At 33.7% G+C, this 18,984-nt stretch overlaps 2 protein-coding genes across 2 annotated transcripts in view; one reads left to right on the top strand and one right to left on the bottom strand.

The window, feature by feature from the left end:
* Positions 1 to 6,428, bottom strand: part of LOC125675190 (26S proteasome non-ATPase regulatory subunit 13-like) — an 8,638-nt gene extending 2,210 nt beyond the window's left edge. The window contains exons 1-8 of the mRNA XM_048912712.2: positions 6,054 to 6,428; positions 4,383 to 4,461; positions 3,738 to 3,772; positions 3,438 to 3,493; positions 1,733 to 1,863; positions 1,426 to 1,597; positions 995 to 1,074; positions 464 to 589 (exon numbers count right to left, since the gene is read on the bottom strand). Coding sequence (XP_048768669.1) covers positions 464 to 589; positions 995 to 1,074; positions 1,426 to 1,597; positions 1,733 to 1,863; positions 3,438 to 3,493; positions 3,738 to 3,772; positions 4,383 to 4,461; positions 6,054 to 6,154 — 780 coding nt within the window. The 5' untranslated portion in view covers positions 6,155 to 6,428. The remainder of the gene's footprint in view (positions 1 to 463; positions 590 to 994; positions 1,075 to 1,425; positions 1,598 to 1,732; positions 1,864 to 3,437; positions 3,494 to 3,737; positions 3,773 to 4,382; positions 4,462 to 6,053) is intronic.
* A 10,598-nt stretch (positions 6,429 to 17,026) lies between these two features.
* LOC125674986 (multimerin-1-like) lies at positions 17,027 to 18,696 on the top strand. Its single transcript, XM_048912444.2, has 3 exons — positions 17,027 to 17,088; positions 17,971 to 18,140; positions 18,250 to 18,696. The coding sequence occupies exons 2-3, from the start codon at positions 17,972 to 17,974 to the stop codon at positions 18,639 to 18,641; spliced, it is 561 nt and encodes a 186-aa protein (XP_048768401.2). The 5' UTR covers positions 17,027 to 17,088; position 17,971; the 3' UTR covers positions 18,642 to 18,696.
* The last annotated feature ends 288 nt before the right edge of the window (positions 18,697 to 18,984 follow it).

Here is an 18,984-nt window from a genome sequence, read left to right as displayed (position 1 = left end):
TTTTTAATTTTTTTTATGGGTGCTTGGTATATACAAAAGGTGCCTCCCGACCCCCCCATGTATTTATTTCTGGAATAGCCCTTACCTGCAATGAGATTTTGGAATGTTAGAAATCGGGCAGGCTTATATAGTAGCAGAAAGTGTGTTGACTTCTCATTTTGTTGCAAAAGTATATCTCTGCCCATTCGCAAAACCATATGACTCTACACAGACAAATGAACAAGTGGACAGATGAAGTGATCCTATTACATGTCCGTCTGCTATGCTTTGTAGGCAATACAAAAATACACATTCCTTTAATAATGCTTCCAGAATTTCCACATGGGTTAACACATGTGAAATGGTGTTGGTAAGTAATGTTAACAAATACCTGTGTATTTGTCAGCAAACAAATGTTGAACCTCTGCTGACAACATGTAATGCACTTGAACAATTTCTATTATATAGCCATTTATTCCAATACCTGTGCACCCCAGAATTTCTTCAGTTCATCAAACTTGGGTATATTGCCACTGTTGAAGGTGTACAACAGATCAGTGAGCCATGCTTTGTCTGTGGTCTTGAGGGACTCCAGGATGGGATGAGCTAACTGACAAATCAAAATTATGAAATGTTAATTGAAAAGTTAATCCCCTTTATAGTCAATTCAGCCATGAAAATGCAGTTAGATCTTTGGAGTCAATAGGATAAGGTTATTAATTTCATTCATAAGTTTTCAGCGCTTATATTCATGAATATCTAACATTGCAATAGCAAAACACCTCTAGTGCTAAAAAATAGACATGTAAACTGTACTAAGGTACATGTACTCTTCTTTATTGTAGTTATATCATTATTCCTTGATTACCAATTCTTGCTGAATTCAAGTGATCAACAAAGTGCAGATTTTATATACGAGAAATAAACAGTTTAACAGTCCATGAATTCACATTCCAATGAACTCCACAACGTTATATATAATACAACCATTAAAGAATGGCAATAAATAACTCACAAGTTCTCCAAAGTTATACACTCCATCACCTAAGATGGCTGCTAAGCCGAGATTAAAGGCCCTCTCCACTTGTTCTGATGCTGCGAATACAATATGATACATAAAATGCATACACATGTAAACTAAAACACTACCACAATCTATTGTTTGGAACCATTTATCCTATTCAAAGTCAATCTCCCTTCAACTTTTGCAGGCAGCCTTTGTTATAATTATTTCAAGTACTAGCCCATACTGTAAGCAATTTTTTACAACCTGAGCCCAATATAGGCTCTATGGAGCAATTTTACCACCTAGACAAAACCTGATAGCCAAATTCTGCCACAATTGTTGGGTCAATAGCTTACAATGAGTACTGATTTAGTAAAAAAAAAAAAAAATTGTTTAAAGATGGTTCATAACACAAAACTTCTGTATACTCAGTGACAAACCTGGTATATCGTTGAGGTCCGTACATCCCAGATACCTGAGAGCTTCCTGATAGTACATGGCGTGGTTGCCCGTCAGTTTGTGGTAGTTACTAGACAGTTCGTAGAATCGGCCATGGACTGTGGTGACACCATCTAAGTTGTCCAACAATCCACTGCACTCCTCCACTACCGTCTAAAATGGACGAAAGAGAAAAAATATTTCATCTAATAATATCTTCAATTCTCAGAGGGGGTGAAACAATGAAAGAAATTACAAAATTAATTGGTACTATCACTTGACTATACAGTATGGACCAGAAACACATACCTTTGTTGCAGGCAGATCACGGGTCCTTATCCGTATCGTTCCCATGGTTGTAAGACACAGAATCTTAGCTTCATCACTAGACTTTACTTTCTCTTTCAATTTTTCAATAAATGTAATAGCTGTTTCTACATCTAAAATGTTCAAAAACATTTTGTTAAAAAAAAAAAGCTGGCACTAAAACCAAAATGTGCTCAAAGAGTTAAAAAAAAAAAAATGTTCAAGTGTTGATTTAATTGACACAACATAGTTTGTTTTGTTTTGTAAGAGAGGAAAAACATAAACTTGATGAAGCCTCAGAGCACTGGAAGAATCTGTTAATGTACAGTTTCCTTCTCCATCCTTTCCCTATCTCTTACGTATAATAGAGTATATTTTGTGAACTGTGAACAAACAAATAATTTCCTAATTTATAAAAAGTAGAGAAAAAAAACATATCTTTGTATCTATTATGATAAGAGGCCTATGGGCCACAATACTCACCTGGGTCAGATTTTCATTTCACAGATGAATACAATACTAACTATGATCCAAAATAATAAACAAAAGGCCCACAAGACTTATCAGTCACCTGAGCATTAAATAAAAGTATCACTAGTCCCAAGGGATCTGAGATCTAGAAAAACATTTCCTGTTCTGCATAACCTATCAGTGGAATTTTTAGTGAGACATAAATTCCAAGATTTTTCAATAAAAATGGGTATATATATTTAGCAAGAGTTAATTTCAGTGACTTTACAAATCCAGAAAAGATAACTATTACATGTACCTCTGATGTGGAATAAATCATTAGCGATATTCAATTTTAGCAATCTTATCACTCTTGCAATATGACCAAAATCAATTAAATCCTCAATAAAAATTCTGGGACTGCTTATACAGTATCTAGGCTAAATTCTAATATTCAGCAAAAGTATAAAACAAATAATACATGTATATGTAGCATTACCATATGACCAATTTGAACCCATCCTAGAGTTAAATCCCTGGGGTTGTGAAAGTTACAATTTTGGTACATCATTTTCTGCTTTTCCTAAGTATGCATTTAGTTTTTATATCGTATCAGCAAACTTTTAAAAAAAAAAAAGTCTTTAAAATGATAAAGACTATAATAATTTTGACCCTACACTAGAACCAAATACCTTACTCCCTGGGATCGTGAAATTTACAATTTGGTAAAGGACTACATACTTCTAAATATCTATTCAGTTTCAATTTAGTATCAATAGCATAAAGAAGACATTTATGTTTTACACATATACACTATATATACCAAGTTTGGTCCCACCCTGGAGTCAGAACCTCTACCCCGGTATCAGCTTGTGTTCATTCTAAATAGAGGTGCAGAAAAACGATTCCTCATTTTACTTTTCTTTAAAGATCTGATACAAAAAGGATAAACCATGAGTCCGGGACTTGCCCTGAAAAATTCCTAGTGACAACCCTGTTCCATTTTGGAAGCTGTGGCCTGCCATGAAGTCACAAAGTAACCTAATTAGCAGCATAATAAGAAAACAATTGTACACTTCTGAGCTGAATAGAAATAAAGTTCTTGTTTACTTGGATGATGTTAGATAACTTCCTCAGTCTCAAAATGTTGTTTGAAATATATTAAAAAAACATTTCTCGACCTCAGAGGTTTTCCAGTAACATCCACAACAATGCATACTTTATTTCTTAACTCTAAAGTAATTATTTACAAACATACCTGCTATCTGTTTGACGATAAAAACCATAATTTCTGCTAGAGCCAACGGGTTGATTCTGTAAGATGAAACAGATGTTAGTGGCGATATTAAATACAAATGATTTCAAAGTATTTGTATACATGAACAACACGAGTATAATTCTGTGAAACAAAACTGATCACAACAAGCTTATTTTACCTCAAATTCTTATCTGACAACAAATCCATTGTAAAATTAAATTTGTTTTTTATACAACATAAAATGTAAAATTTGCACACAGAAAAGATCCTTAATTCAGTCTGTAGTTGTAACAAGTTTACCTGTGTTCAAAATCAGCGATGAAATTTTCATACATCTATAAAATATAAAAGAATGTAATGTCAGACATATCAGATGTACGATATAAATATTTATATATTACTAATTCAATCTTATTAATTGCAAGACACTTGTTGTAAATTAGCTTTAAAAAGCCTAAAGAGGTTAGCAAAAGTTCAGTAAGAACTTTGTTCAGGACAAGAAGGACACTGCAATATAATTCTCTATAATCTTGCTAATTCAATGTGGAGGAAAAACACTTAATTTTGCTGTGATGTGAGTTTCATAATGTAATCTACAAGTATATAAACAAAAATATCTTGTTAACCAACCTTAAGCATCACCTAAAGACAGTACTAATTTCAGACATTAAATCAAATATTGATGCAATATGCATCAATTATCATACAATGTCACCCATCAGATACAAATTAGTACATATATCACATCACTATATGAAAATTAAGAGTCACTCAAATACTGCATATTCACAAGATTAAAGAATACAATTGTTCACAAGCTCTTGTTTTAGCTTGCTGCATTTGTGTTAATTCCTAACACTTAATTAAGTGAATGGCCACTCCAATTTATACCCTTAGACTAGCTTATCACTTTGATAAGTATTTCTAAACACAAAAAAAACTTACCTTTATGAGACCATCCCCTTTTGCGAAGGTGGGATTTTTCACAAAAGTTAAAAGCTTCAATGTGAGTTGATGCCATAATCTGTAAAAGCATAGATTGAGTACAGTGGTGTACCAGGGTTTTAATCATGATAATACACAGTACTGTAAATTCCTAATTGTATGCATGAAATTTATTACCACATAATTTCTCAAGAGGCATCACTTGTGAAATAAAATTACTCCCTTTTAATTTTCTGCAGCTAAAATACATGTAAGAACTCTTGATTAAGAGTCGACACACGGATACGACAGGTGAATTCGCGTACACTCGATTTGACGTCAAATGAGTCATTTCACCATATTAAGTACTCAATTGACAAGTAAAATAAGAAATCTACAGTATCTATAATTATATAAATATATAAACACACAATTAAACACTAAATAATTACAGAAAACAGATGCATATTGTATGATATATATACCATCTATTACCCTTAAATATCTTTTATACAGCTGTTGTAGAGTGTTGGTAGAAGGGGTGGACAGCTATTCGCTAAACTGGGCGAGGACGAGCAGGAAAGTTATCTTTTTTTTATTTGGATCATGCAAATGTTGGTAAAATTGGTGCTACCCATTACCATATTGTCAGGCTGGGACAAGCACAAAAACAAAGTCAAATACTGCAATATCCTAATATGATCTTCACTGGTGATACCCAATTCTACCCACCACCTCCTGAGCTTGGTAGAAAATAACTTTTTTGCCAATTTGTTAGGAATGGGATGATGATTTATTATTATAAAAAATTGATTGGTTTACCCTTTCCGAATATCGATTATAAAATTTTACAATCGAAAGTCGCTGTCAAAACCGGCAATAAAAATGGCTGATAACAAGGACCGAGTTGGTTTCGTATTCTAGTTCAATTCAATAATTATATGACAAGCACATACAAAGTATGTATTTTTTATTTTTTTTTGTTCAGCAGTTTTTACATGTGCAATATTTATCAAATATCTGTTCCAGTCACAACCCAAGGTTAGTGCCAGTTTTATTGGTAGTTTACTGTCAAATAATGCATGAATGACTGGTTTTGTTCATTTATGCAGTATTCATATATAGAGAAAGTAATGTGAACTCAGACATGGTGGCGCATAGGGTTTAAATAAATAATATTGAATGAAAAGTATATTTTCAAAACATCATAGAAAAACATTTATTAATCGAAAATCTATCGGTTTTCTACTCACGATTACAAAACGATTATGATTTTAAACTGATTGCCCATTACTACCTATTTTTATGCACTTCTTGTCATAAAATGCTAAGTGTTAGTCCAGCGTAAAAGATCTAGGGAGATATTCTCTCTTGAATATCAAATCAAATCTTTATTCAAAGTCAGACATGGTACAACAATAGCTCTAAAGAGCTATAAATTTATATTTACCGACAAGTCTTAGTGTCTTGTGTTTACCGTATCTGTCTCCCCTTCCTAAAAGTACTGCCGTTAAACAACAATAACACAAATTCTAAAATAAAGACAAATCTTGAATACCCCCTCCTATTCAAATGGTATAACTTACGCCATAAATCAACAATAACACAAAATGACAAAGCCATACTCCCTTCTATTCAAATTATTGTTAGAGGGATAATAGGGTGGAATTTACGCCATTTATTTCCACATACTTTTTATTATACAGTTCTTCAATCTGTCCCCATTCCGATGCTACGTCTCCCGTGGTTTTCCTCTGTTGTTCAGATAAATAGGCACCAACGTCTCTCGGCATGATGAGTTTGAGTTTTTGTTGTAAACGAATTTAGTGAAGATCGAGCTCGATTAGGGAAAGTACCGATCCCGATCAGAATTGATAGAAGATACTAAATATTATCAAATTGTTGCTTATCTGATGAAGTTCAACAAGACATTAGTTTGCTTTGCAAATTGATTTAATCTTTGAACCACTTCATTATAAGGGAATAAAGTTTTCTGATTAAAGATGTCATCTATAGTGTTTTTTATCATTTCGATCACACTTGGTTCAAAGAAAATTCGCAATACTTTTGAATTTTGGATATTTCAATTCAATTTCTTTTCAAAATATATTTGTCTAATAAACCTCTTTTCTAAATAACATTTCCTTTGAAAATTGTTGCTGTAAAAAAAAAAAAAAAAAAAAAAAAAAAAAAACAAAGCAACTTCCCCCAAAACCAAACAAGAGACCCACAGGTTTCCTGAATATCGTAATCAAAGGGAGTCTCAAATTTGCATTTTCAAAAGCCTCAATATGGTTTCCTTTGCATAAGTTTATAATCTTTCAAAATATGCATTTAATTCCTAGATTCATTTACAAAAGAAGGAAAATTGGAAGATTTTAACAAACTTGAATCTGCACTATGTCAGGAAGCTTAAATCATGTCAATGTAAACTTTTCTGGTCCAGTGATTCTTCAGAAGAAGGTTTTAAATTATTTCCCCTATATATTTGAATGTAAAATCTTGATCCCCTATTGTGACCCCACCCTACCCCGGGTGCCATGGGAAGTTATTGGCAACACTTTCAAAAATTTCATCATAAGATGACCCCTCTTTACCACTGTACTCCTGGTTGCAGGTTTAAGGACATAAAAATGTCCAAGATAAGACGACATGCCAGAAAGTATATCACAAAAATCTCATCTTCTGTAAGGAAAGAAATAGTTGTCAATAACAAGTAATATGTTGATCCTAAAGACTACAAGCGTTGTTTTGAAATCACCCATTTTAGCCATGTTTCCTAAAGTATGTTTGTTTTTGTAATTTCTATTGGCTAAGGTTTATTTTTGTTAGCAAATCAAAATCTGTCTTATAAATTTACATAGTCACTTTCACTGGTCATAGGCAGGGTCTATAAAAGCCCATTCAGTGGAAAATTCAGATCACTTTGGCAAGGGACAAAGAACCTAAAGGTTCACACTCTCTCTTAATTTCTCTGATCTCTCTTCTCTCTCTCTCTTTATGAATAAGGCTTCAATAATCTGAGCACTTTTCACTATCTACTCACTATTTTGGATCCCTTTTCTCTCCTCCCTCTTATTTTTTTTTTTTTTTTTTGAGACTCATTTACATTTGTCTTTCATTAATAAGTTTCAAACTATTTATCTAAGTTAAATTTTTGATATTTACATTTACAGCTTCAAATTCATTTATCTAGCTCTTTTTAATATTTATTTGTTGTCTGTTATCATTTACATTCTTGGCCAAAATACAGCAATGAATTCTGTAAATCAATAAATTTATAAAACTTAACCTTTGTCTTTATTGATATGTTGAACATAATCAAGAAATCCAAATAATAAACACTGGGATAACTGGACCAGATACATTTAATCTGGTTCCCGTTACACAAATAAATAAATAAAAAACTTTCCCAACCTTCAGTTTTGTAGTTCCATTCCCATCCTTTGGACACAAAATTTGTCATTCCTAAAAGTGTGATACTAACGAGGTACTTTTCAGCCTTAGTGTTTTTTGTAATCACTCTCAGACTAACAATCATATGTATCAGTCCACACAAATTCTTGGACACAAAAAAAATGTGTTCTCCATTATTAACAATTTAGGATTTTCATTTATAATTTTAAAAGAAAGTTCAATAAAACTGTTTCTGGGAAGTATGTATAAAACAAAGGATAACAGATCAATGTTTACAAGAAGAATCTGCAAATATTTGAAATATTTCACCAAAATTAAAATTTCATCATGTCATTTTTTATAACTCTAAACGCTGTGCATAGTGATATAACTCATTCAAAAAGCAGAGAGGTCAGTTGTTAGCAGAATGAGATTAAGCGCACACCTCGGAGACATGCTTTCCGCAGCTGGTGGCTGTGACCTTGCAGCCACTACGCGTGTGAAGACTGCTTGGAAGAAGTTCAGGGAGCTGCTACCAGTCCTGACATCACGCCACCTGTCGTACAAGACCCGTGGTTGAGTGTATAACACTTGTGTACGGAGCACTATGCTCCATGCCAGTGAGACCTGGGCACTGACCAAGCCAAATCGTCATCGCCTACAGCGCAATGATAGGGCCATGATAAGACAGATCTGTAACATCAAGCCTGAAGATATGGCCTCTGTAAGTTCAACTGAATTGCTGGGGCGGCCTGGCATCGACGACCTCGACCTCATCTTAAGGGAAAGGAGACTCCGCTGGTATGGCCACGTTGTCAGATCCAGCAGTGCAGTCAAGTGCGCTCAAAATATACAAGTTCCTGGGAGATGTAGAGTTGGTCGGCCAATGCTATCTTGGAGAGAGCTGACGGAGAAAGATCGTAGAGAATGGAAGCTCTCTACTGCTGACCCTCAAGACCGGAAAGAATGGAGATCTGAGGTGAGATCTGCCATGCGTGCAGCCAGCCAGATACCTGGAAGGGGGCCCACTAGTGTGGACACTACCCGTGATACTGCACGGAAATTTAAAAAAAAAAAGGGGGGGAACCGACAACAACCTAATGCCATACATGTCTATATCAACACATGAATGATTTTGTAATATATGTAACACTGGAGCAATTAAAGATTAATTTCTCAAAGATCAGTTCTGTCTAATATTTAAAAAGTCGAGATCCGTTTTAATAGTAAATCCCCAATTAAATTACAAAAAAAAAAAAAGATAACATACTCATTCATCAACAAATGCATTTAAACTAGAAATGATATGCAAAAATATATTTAGAATACAACTATAAGTGTATGTTAATGCATTTTATATATAATCATACTTGTTAATTACTTTTTACAGTGATTAATATTATTGAGTAAGCTGATGTACATTCTTGATATGTTGGGTCTTTGTGTTTGTGCCAATAGATATTTGCATTTGTATCTGCTTCAAATGACAGAATTTCAAGAAAAACATTAGTGCAATAAAAAATATGTCTAACAGTTAGCACTATATGGGGGAATTTCTTGAGAGAATATAGGCAAGCTTTCTCTAATTATTTCTGTAGGGGAATTGAACACAAGGAATCATATCACCTGTAACAAAATTTTTACCCATGTAGGCTAGTGAAAATATTTCAAGCCATTTTGCTTTGTACAAGAGGGGGCAGAATTTCATGTATGTTGTGATCAATGCATTACTATATGAGTTTCATTTTGGAAACTGGAAAGACAGAATTTCTATGGAAGTTTCATTTTTAATTTTTTTCTGAGAGTAGGAAGATGAATCATTTCGTTACCTTTCTTTTAAGGATTTGCTTTGAGGTATGTCACTGACTGAATGCGATTAAAATGCAAAATGGAATAATGATTGTTATTGGTAGGTTTGTTATATATGAAATGTAACTTGAGCATATTCTTGAATCAGATTTCGGAGTTCATACTTTCATTGAATCATTTGGATTTTTATGATTGACTGCTTTCACCTAGTAACACTGTTGTTCCATTGCATTATCCTCAGATGAAATGGTAAATAATCTTGATGGCAGGGCAAATGTAGAGGATTCGGATTGTAAAGAATAGTTAGAGCACATATCTTACTCTTCAAATTGTCTATTTACACCCACTACAAATACATAACATATTGCAGTATAATATACACTTCTGTGAATGCAATCCTTTTGCATACAAGACAACCAAACACAACTTTGGTGTAAGCCAGGCAAGCTTGTCGGGCAGCCGGCGTTTATCGCAATTCACCTTTGAATTAGAACGCTTTGGCCGATATAGTATTGCGTTGTGTGACGACACAATTGAATCTGTTTGTAATACAATTGCGAAATGCAACAGAAACTCTCATTGGTCCATATGTATAAGTCCGCCCAAAGTCCCTTATACGGGAGTAGTCAGCATTTGAAAACATGACAGCCAGATGCTAGATGAAAAAAAAAACTTCAAAGGAAGAAAGAGAAAAAGTTGTACTCTTGTGTTGTTGTCTCATAAATTTAATATAAACAAAATTCCTAACATATTTTCCTACTATACTTGTGTCCAAACATACCTTCAAATATTTATTAAAGCCCCATACGACCCAAAAACTCGATCACAGCTTTTGATGATTTCGTTCGTAGACGTAGCCATGTTAGGTAGCCAGTCAATTCGAATCCCGGTTCATTTCCATATTGGCACAATAGCTTCTAGATGTGTACTAATACCCCACAAATATTTTAGCTAAATTGTTTAAATAATATACCACCCCAGTCCTATTAAATGATAATTATTCAAATAGCTAAACTCACGGCAGTGCGGCTTTCATTAGACATGAGCGGCCGCACCGGCCAGTCTCCATCTAATGGGCTTATGTAGCATTTTCGTTCATCTAGAGCTTATTTCACCTTTACCAAAACTGGTACAAAAATGTTTTAATTTCTATTAATTATTCGTGTTGATAATAAATGAAGAGTGAATATATAACTTACAACCGATTTTATGAATAGATACCAATAGCAAGAGTTCGAATTGACCGGCTACCTAACATGGCTACGTCAACATACGAAATCACTGGAAGCTGCGAGTTTTCGGGTGGTGTGTGGCTTTAATGAATATTTGAAGGTATGTTTGGACGCAAGTATATAGTAGGGAAATATGTTAAGATTTTTTTTATATTGAGTTTATGAGACAACAACACAAGAATACATCGATATCAGGCCTCAACCGTCCGCAGCTTTTTGTGACCCGTAAATCAAAGGTTTCTATAATTAAGACGTGGATCTTTTCAGAGAGCTATGTACAGTTCTCCAGCTACACTGAATCCGCTCGAGAAAATGGGCGGGCTGTAATCGGCCAATGAAAACTCTTGTTGTATTACATCAAACATGTCATTCAAATTGTTCAATCGTCTCATTCACAGGGGCTAAGCCCGTTTTGGGCCCGAACTCGGTGATACCATAAATTATCACATAGTTCGGGCCCAAAACGGGCTTAGCCCTTGTGGTCTCATTCAATTGTGTCGTCACACAACGCAATACTATATCGGGTAAAGCGTTCTAATTCAAAGGTGAATTGCAATAATAACTTTACAACACATTTACTACAGACATGCAAGTACTGAATCAAATAACAAAATGTCAAGAAACCCCCATCATTGACGTTAAAAACCGCCCAGGAAAAACCATAGATAAAATATTTGAAAAAACTATGGAAACCTGTGTCCGAAAGCAAGTGTTAAGTAACGTCTAAGGGTGAATATCGGACCTTATCCATAATTAAATATAATAATAAAAAATTGTGCTACGTGCTCTTCGTGAGACTGTCTTAGAATGAACTTACTCATGATATCGACACTTTATATAGGCCTTCCTATGGCCACGCCTTGTATTAATTACTACGCATAGGCATTCGAACACGTTCCTATCATGCAACGTTTTCCCGCTATTCTTCGAAACACGGGAAAACTACATTAAACACGACTGTCCATTTGTTAACAAGTACAAAATAGTATAAGAAAATACACAACTCGAGTGTAAACATAAATACATACTATATTATATATATTGTTTGTTTATTATTTGCAGATTTTAGTACCTGATAATTACATTCATATACATTCACACACATAGTATAATTATCACGTGATCTCAAGGTTGACAGTGACCATGTAAAGAGTGGAAAAACATTAATCAAAAATATTTTCCCAAACAAACCAGATTGTACTGATTTTTTTTTTTTTATATATCATTTTCTTAAAAAAAAAAAACATATATACAATCATTATGGTAAATTTCATATCTATATAGTACTATACTGTGCAACAAATTGTGAATAATGTATGTTAGATGAAGCCGACACTTTATGATAAAGCATACTGGTATTGAGTGCAGACACATAAAGTATTAGATTAAAAAATCTTATATATATTATGACAGCTCAATTTTTTTCCACTGAAACATACATGTACATCTTTATAACTATCAAAAGAATCTTTAGTATATAATTTTTACTATGATGAGGAAACAAGTAACTAACTGCAGACTATCAGTTTATGGATGGCAATTAAATTAAACTAATTGTACTTCAAGGCAACTGTTACATGTAGTATAGCAATGAATATGATAGGATATATAAGCAGCATACAGACAGTTTGTAACAAATCACATTAATTCATGTGTGGGATGGTTAGGTAGGATAAAGCGCATAATGTTGAGAATGACACCTGGGTTCAAATATTGCAGATTAAGAGGCAAAAAAGATGCTCAATATTGATATTTTAATTTATGTACCAGTGTAATTTCTTTAATAGGTAAAATTTGAATAAATCTTCATGTAAGTGTGACTGCATAACTTATTCCATGTAAATTGTTGGAATATTTTTTTTATTCTGTATATAACTAAATATGATAATGCAAAAGACATGACCTATATTGAATACCCTCTCCTTAAACTTATTCATTACATGTAATGTGATGAATCAATTTGTACCTATTATTTGATTGTAATCAGTGATTTCGATTTAGTATCTATAATATCTTATTCAAATAATACTTTTATAAACAAGTTCATTATTCTCCAGGTGCTAAATAATTCTATCTTTATTGAATAAGATAATTGTTATTCACGAATAAATGTTGAAGCAGTTTCACAGCACTTTGTATATTACATACATTATAACATCAAAGGGAGGGGGGGGGGTCTGATGACCGTTTCACCATCTTTTTTGGTTACAAAATGCACACAACCAACCCTGTAATTTTTTTCTTTTTACTCAGCTATTGAATTAACTCCTATTAATAATGGGTAAAAACTAGTGAAATGGCTTGAAAACGAAACCGGAAGTGGCTTTTAACCGATTAGGAAAGGTAACTCTTACAAAAAATATGGCGGCCGTAATACTAGATAGGTCTATTCGGTCTTCAATCTGTGTTGTTATATAAGCCAATTCCATACCAACCCTTAACATGTGTGTATATGGTATACATGTGTATATTGTATCATTTAGTTATAATGTTTAATTTTTAAAATGTATCTGCCCCCTGAGGGCTCTTGATTGGTGAATAAATAAATACATGTATCAAAGCCCCAAACAAACTGACTGACACAAAGGAGGAGAATACACTGTTAGGCCTATATTCCGAAAGACACAATCGGGTCATTCTATAGAAATGTTGCATTTTCAGAATGAGTTTTAGACAATTCTTCATGCTTCTTATGTTATATTTAATTAAGATTGACATTTTAAATGACAAAAAACGTATGTGCAGCGATTGAAACAACCACATTCAGAAAATAATTCCAATGTTTTCCACTTGGTTGAGTGAAATTGTCATTTCCGTAACGGCTTAAATATTTATGCATTTTCAAGAAAATATTTTTTAATTCACTTTTCTAACTATCTAAATTGATAGGTTGGTCGAAAATGGTAGTCTATAACACCAAAGTAACGTATAGTTTCTACATTTGATAGTGTAATAAAGAAAATGTGATGCAAAGTTTTCAAAGAAATGAAAGATGAGTACCATTGTAACCATTTTCGTATTACTACTGATATGAAATACCAAACTTTGTTGTTTTTGTAAAGCTCAGTGAATATATTTTCCAGTTACAAAAAATATTAATGAAACATTATCAATATACAATTGCAAAATACAAAATGTAACTTGCGTACAGAAATGACAGACCATAACGGAGATGACAAGCCGTAACGTAAATGACTCTTGGAATACATGTATATATATGTTAAATGAATTGAAAGACATCTTTGCTTGAAAAATCTCTTCATAACCTATTTTTAACGCTAATGCATTACAATAAAATCTGAAAGTTTATTAGTGAAATTCAATGCATGAATTCCAAAAACTTGTAACTAATTTAACAAACATGATGAACACAATTTGCTCAAAGATTTCATGGACATTTGATTAAATATAGACATCACATTTGTCTTCAATACGTTTCCAGATCGCAGGATCAATTTTCAGCTACCCTAGCAGAACTATTTTTGGGTCCCATTTTTTCAATTGCCTGACTCTGAGATCAAGGATGTCTGTGCTTTACATTCAAATATAAACATTTTGGGCCCAATTTGGTGATCTTTCGGAAGGAGGCTCATTGTAAAAAAAAAAAAAAAAAAAAAAAAAAATCAATAATTTTCTTATTTGCAGAAGCCAGTGAGTTATCCAACCTTCTCATTTCAAATGTAAATGCTGGGGGGAAAAACCAAGAAATGTGCTCATTGGCGGATCTTGAAAGGGGGAATACATGAGTTGCACCCCCCCCCCTTTTTTTAATTTTTTTTTTTATTTTGTGAGAGACAAAGAGAGAGAAATCAGGTTATAAACTTATGGTATAAATATACATATGTTAATCTTTCTGGGAACATCATTTCTACATTGGTTGTAGAATCATAAAAATCTAAATTCAAATAGTTAGGGGGAGGGGGTGCGTTAAAACTCCTGGAAGTTTGTTTCATCCCACATCGAATTTCATATACTGATTATTGTTATTTTCAACATTCATCAAATTTAGCTTTAAAGGAGAGAGGGTGTTGATAAAAACTATGTGAATTTAGCTTTATGTCAAATATTATACTTTTGATCTTATTCCTTTGCAATAAATGTTCGTTATAACTGTCATTTCAAATTCCTTTTTAAAAGAGTGTTTTAAATTGGTAGCTAACTTATAACTTTCATCCCCCCTTTCAAAATTTTCTAGACCCAAGGCTGGTGTTTGTTAATTATAAACTTACTAGGATATCGTAAATCATTGAGTTACTTGAAATCATGAATTCAATTTGAAATTGAATTCAAGTAGTGTACATAATTAAGTTTAGATATATTTCACGGGTTCTAAATATCATTTCCGCTCAGTTGTTGTCAATACCGCTACATTTCTACCCGTTTCGGAAATGACAGTTACGGAAATGACAAAATGTATGTTATTTCTCTGATGGATAGCCATAGTTATCTCAAATGTTAAACAGAAAATGTAAATGATTTCTGAAACATCTTTCTATGTAACCTTGACTTTAGAAATTTGTTTTCAACACAGATCCAACTTTTAAAAACATGTACGGTAATGACAGTTAATAAATGTACGTGGAATTTATCAAACTTACTTGTAAGTTTTGCTGATGTTCACATTGTTTGTGGTGCATGTTTATTTTATTTATGGCGGGTACAAAACTCTATTGTTAACGGCATGCAATTGCTCAAAGAACGATAATCCGACTTAACTGTTATTGAAATGAACAGAACAAGTATTTGTTGTTCAGGCAAAGAAACATAACTCTTGCAATGAATTGAATTGCGCGGTTTTGACACTATCCCCCCAAATACTTATTATGACACCTTCCCTCTTTCTAATCCCTGGGTATATATAGTGCGCAAGCGCCAATTGCCGGTCCTTTTCGAGTTGCATGTCAACGAAAATCCAACGGTCACACCGTATACATATTACTATAGAGGGAAAACAATAATTAAAAATCAGTTTACAAAATTGATGCCGAATAACGCAGTCAGACACGTTCTATGTTACCTATCTCGTCTGCCGACACCAGAAAAACAACACCCTACGCGGCATTTTCGAAAATAAGTTACCCGCAAACAAGACTACCCTCAAATCCACGTGTTTTTCACATGTGTGTAAACAGCCGGAGTGCACCTCAGGAAGTAGCCTCAGCTACCAACAGTAAATAGTTCCTTTGTATACACATGGTTATTTCTACAAATTACACAAAATTTCCTAATCAGGGGTACAAAAATTAAGAGAAAAAAAGAAGAGGAAATGAGAAAAATCGCGCAAGGAAAAAAATATTTCTTTAGATATATGGAAATAAAACTAGTAATTAGAGAAGAACATGTAATGGTGGCTGTAAAATATGTTACATGTAGCCAAATGGGAATAATTGATACAAGTAATTTTAAAATTGTACGGAAATCAATTACCAGGAAAAATAGTCTTGTAAGAAAAATGAATCTATTTACATCATACGCTTTGTCACATGAACGTTATTTGTCAATCTTGGCCGGAATTTCCGATCCACCATACATGTACTTTGAAATGAACACGCTCTGATTTTAATTAGCATTTATATATCTACCTCATTGTGGGCCGTCAGGAAAACTTGACCACTCACAACCAAACACATTTCATGTAATCGCCGTAAAAGGACTGAAATATTGCCCAAACGGCCTAAACCCATAATCAGTCAATCAATCTAACTTTCAGGCATCTGCAGTACTGTTTATATAGATCTAAACAATTGACATAGGATACATTTTCGACGAACATCAAGTGTACCAGATATATTTCAGTATATTGTAAAAGATCAACAGAAACGTTAAGTAAAATATTTTGAATCCAAAACTTTATCAATTTACAAACCCTATCTATATGAACGACACAAGCCATCTTAGCAATACAATTGATGCATCCTATTTATAAAAAACAAACTTCATATGGAGTGTGATCATGGCCATGGATAATGGAAAATTGTGAAATTATGATTATTATCTAAATCTCAATATGCTAGATAATTTCAGTACAGTCCCTGCTGTCGTGTCTGACTGAAGTGATTCAAGACTAAAATATATTTTTCAGTCACTTGCAAGACTCGAAAAATGCACGCTGGGTAGTCTATATAGATTTTACAATTACACATATACAATATATATTATAGTATCAATTTGCACAAGCTGTTACTAATGGTGTGTTAGCATGCAATGAAAAAAGTATAAAAGTACGGTGGTTGTATCATTGTCCATCACTGCCTGAACGTAGTTACAGAGCTAGTTATCTCAGCAATAAGGTAAGTACAGACATCAAGAGTACGGGAAAAGCAATCGAAGACATTTTTTTAAATAGATGGATTGAGGAGAATTCCACGTCATTGACAGGCTATATCATTGTATGACACTGTCCGTCTGTCTTTCGGAATATTGCGGGTCTGCATGATAAAAACAGTAGGCTAAGTACTAGAGAAATCAAACCCAAGTTACGAGAGAGAAGCTTGTTGGTCTTCAGGTTAAAGATCAAGGTCAAACTTACATAGATACTTTTGTAGGCATAACAAGAGAGAAGCAGACTGGTTCCGTGAACCGCGAATTATTTAAATCATAAACCGCGAATACACCCCCCCCCAAAAAAAAAACCGATGCTACTAGCCTGCTTTATATCCATTTCTCTTCAATGACATCTTTTTATCCTATATCAATAGGCACTTTCTAAATTAATATCAATAGCGAATTGTTCTTTTTTCAAAATTAATAGTGCGAGTATAGAGTTACAATAGCAGATTTGTTGTATTTAAACAAATTTCCCACGGAGCTGATATTGCAATGATCAAGAGTTATCGTTGACAACAATTACAATAGAAATGCCGAATGCATGTACTCTCTGAATACAGACCCAAGTGAAAAAGTTCATTCAGTTCCATGTATACGACTGAAGTACAAAAACTTAAAATCTCCAAGTATGCAATAAGAATTTTACTCTGCCTTGACATAAATATCCCAAACAGAGGTTGCTATTGTGTAGATTATGCAAATGTAGTTGGCCTGAAAATTGTTTATATACATATTAGTACTACTGTGTACCTCTATTGCAATTTCCCATCACTACATATAACACTTATCATCCATGTAAGTAAAATCATTTCTGTATCTTCTCTTTAATGTTATTATCTTTACAGTATGCCCTCGCCAGTTTTCCTTGTGATCCTGTGTGCCATTTCCGGCATTACTGCTGCTAACAAAAAGTCACCACGGCCCAGTCTGAAAATATTCAGAGATGATTATGCCACTGTTGTTAAAACATGCGAGGCTGTTGGTTATGTGAAAGACAAATGTAAAACCATGAGAGGTAAAGCTTTATAAGCAATTCACGGTACAATTTGATTAAGATATACATACACCTACTAAGAATTAAATGTAAATAACAGATGTTCAATTAGTATTCAATTTGTTTCCAGGAAACTCCATTGTAGCATTCAATGCCAAAGCCAGTTCTACTCACTCTATTAGCGGTCAGACCAGGGCCACGTTTAACAGTGTAGATCTAAACATAGGAGGTGGCTACAACGCCGCAAAGGGGATCTTCACTGCACCGAAATCTGGGATCTATGTCTTTGAGTGGACAATAATGACATATGCAAGCAAAACCGCTTACACCGCTCTGAAGGTGAACGGCAAACAGAATGCTTTAAGCCATTGTCATAATAACAATCATGGAATTTACATGTTTTGTACTAAATTGACCATTGTAAGAATGGAAGCAGGACAAGAAGCCTGGATTTACAGTTGGTCTGGAACCTCCTATATTTATGGAAGTAATATTAGTTCATTTTCTGGTTTCAAGTTATAAATGTGAGCAAGTTCACAAAAATGAAATAAAGAGGAAATTTGAAAGCACGTTGATACATGGAATATTTTCATTATTTTCAACAAGATTACAATCTTCTAACAAAGTCATCTGACAATTTGATGATTCGCGCTGGCTCGTACTGCGAGCTCTAATGACTAGAGCGCGGGAAATAATCCGAGCTAAATCTAAACCTCTAACAAGTAAAAAAAATTTGACGCCAATCCCAGAAGTCCCTTGTCAAAAATGGCTGAGATCTCGCAAAGTCACATCTTGGAATATGATTTTGAACTTACGTGGATTATCATCCTAATCTTGTAGCATCCTAGCTCCAAAGTTCAATGCA

Source organism: Ostrea edulis, chromosome 3, assembly GCF_947568905.1.
Source record: "Ostrea edulis chromosome 3, xbOstEdul1.1, whole genome shotgun sequence".
Classification (NCBI taxonomy): domain Eukaryota; kingdom Metazoa; phylum Mollusca; class Bivalvia; order Ostreida; family Ostreidae; genus Ostrea; species Ostrea edulis.
Note: the sequence above shows the minus strand (reverse complement) of the source record. Positions and strands in the feature narration are given on the sequence as shown.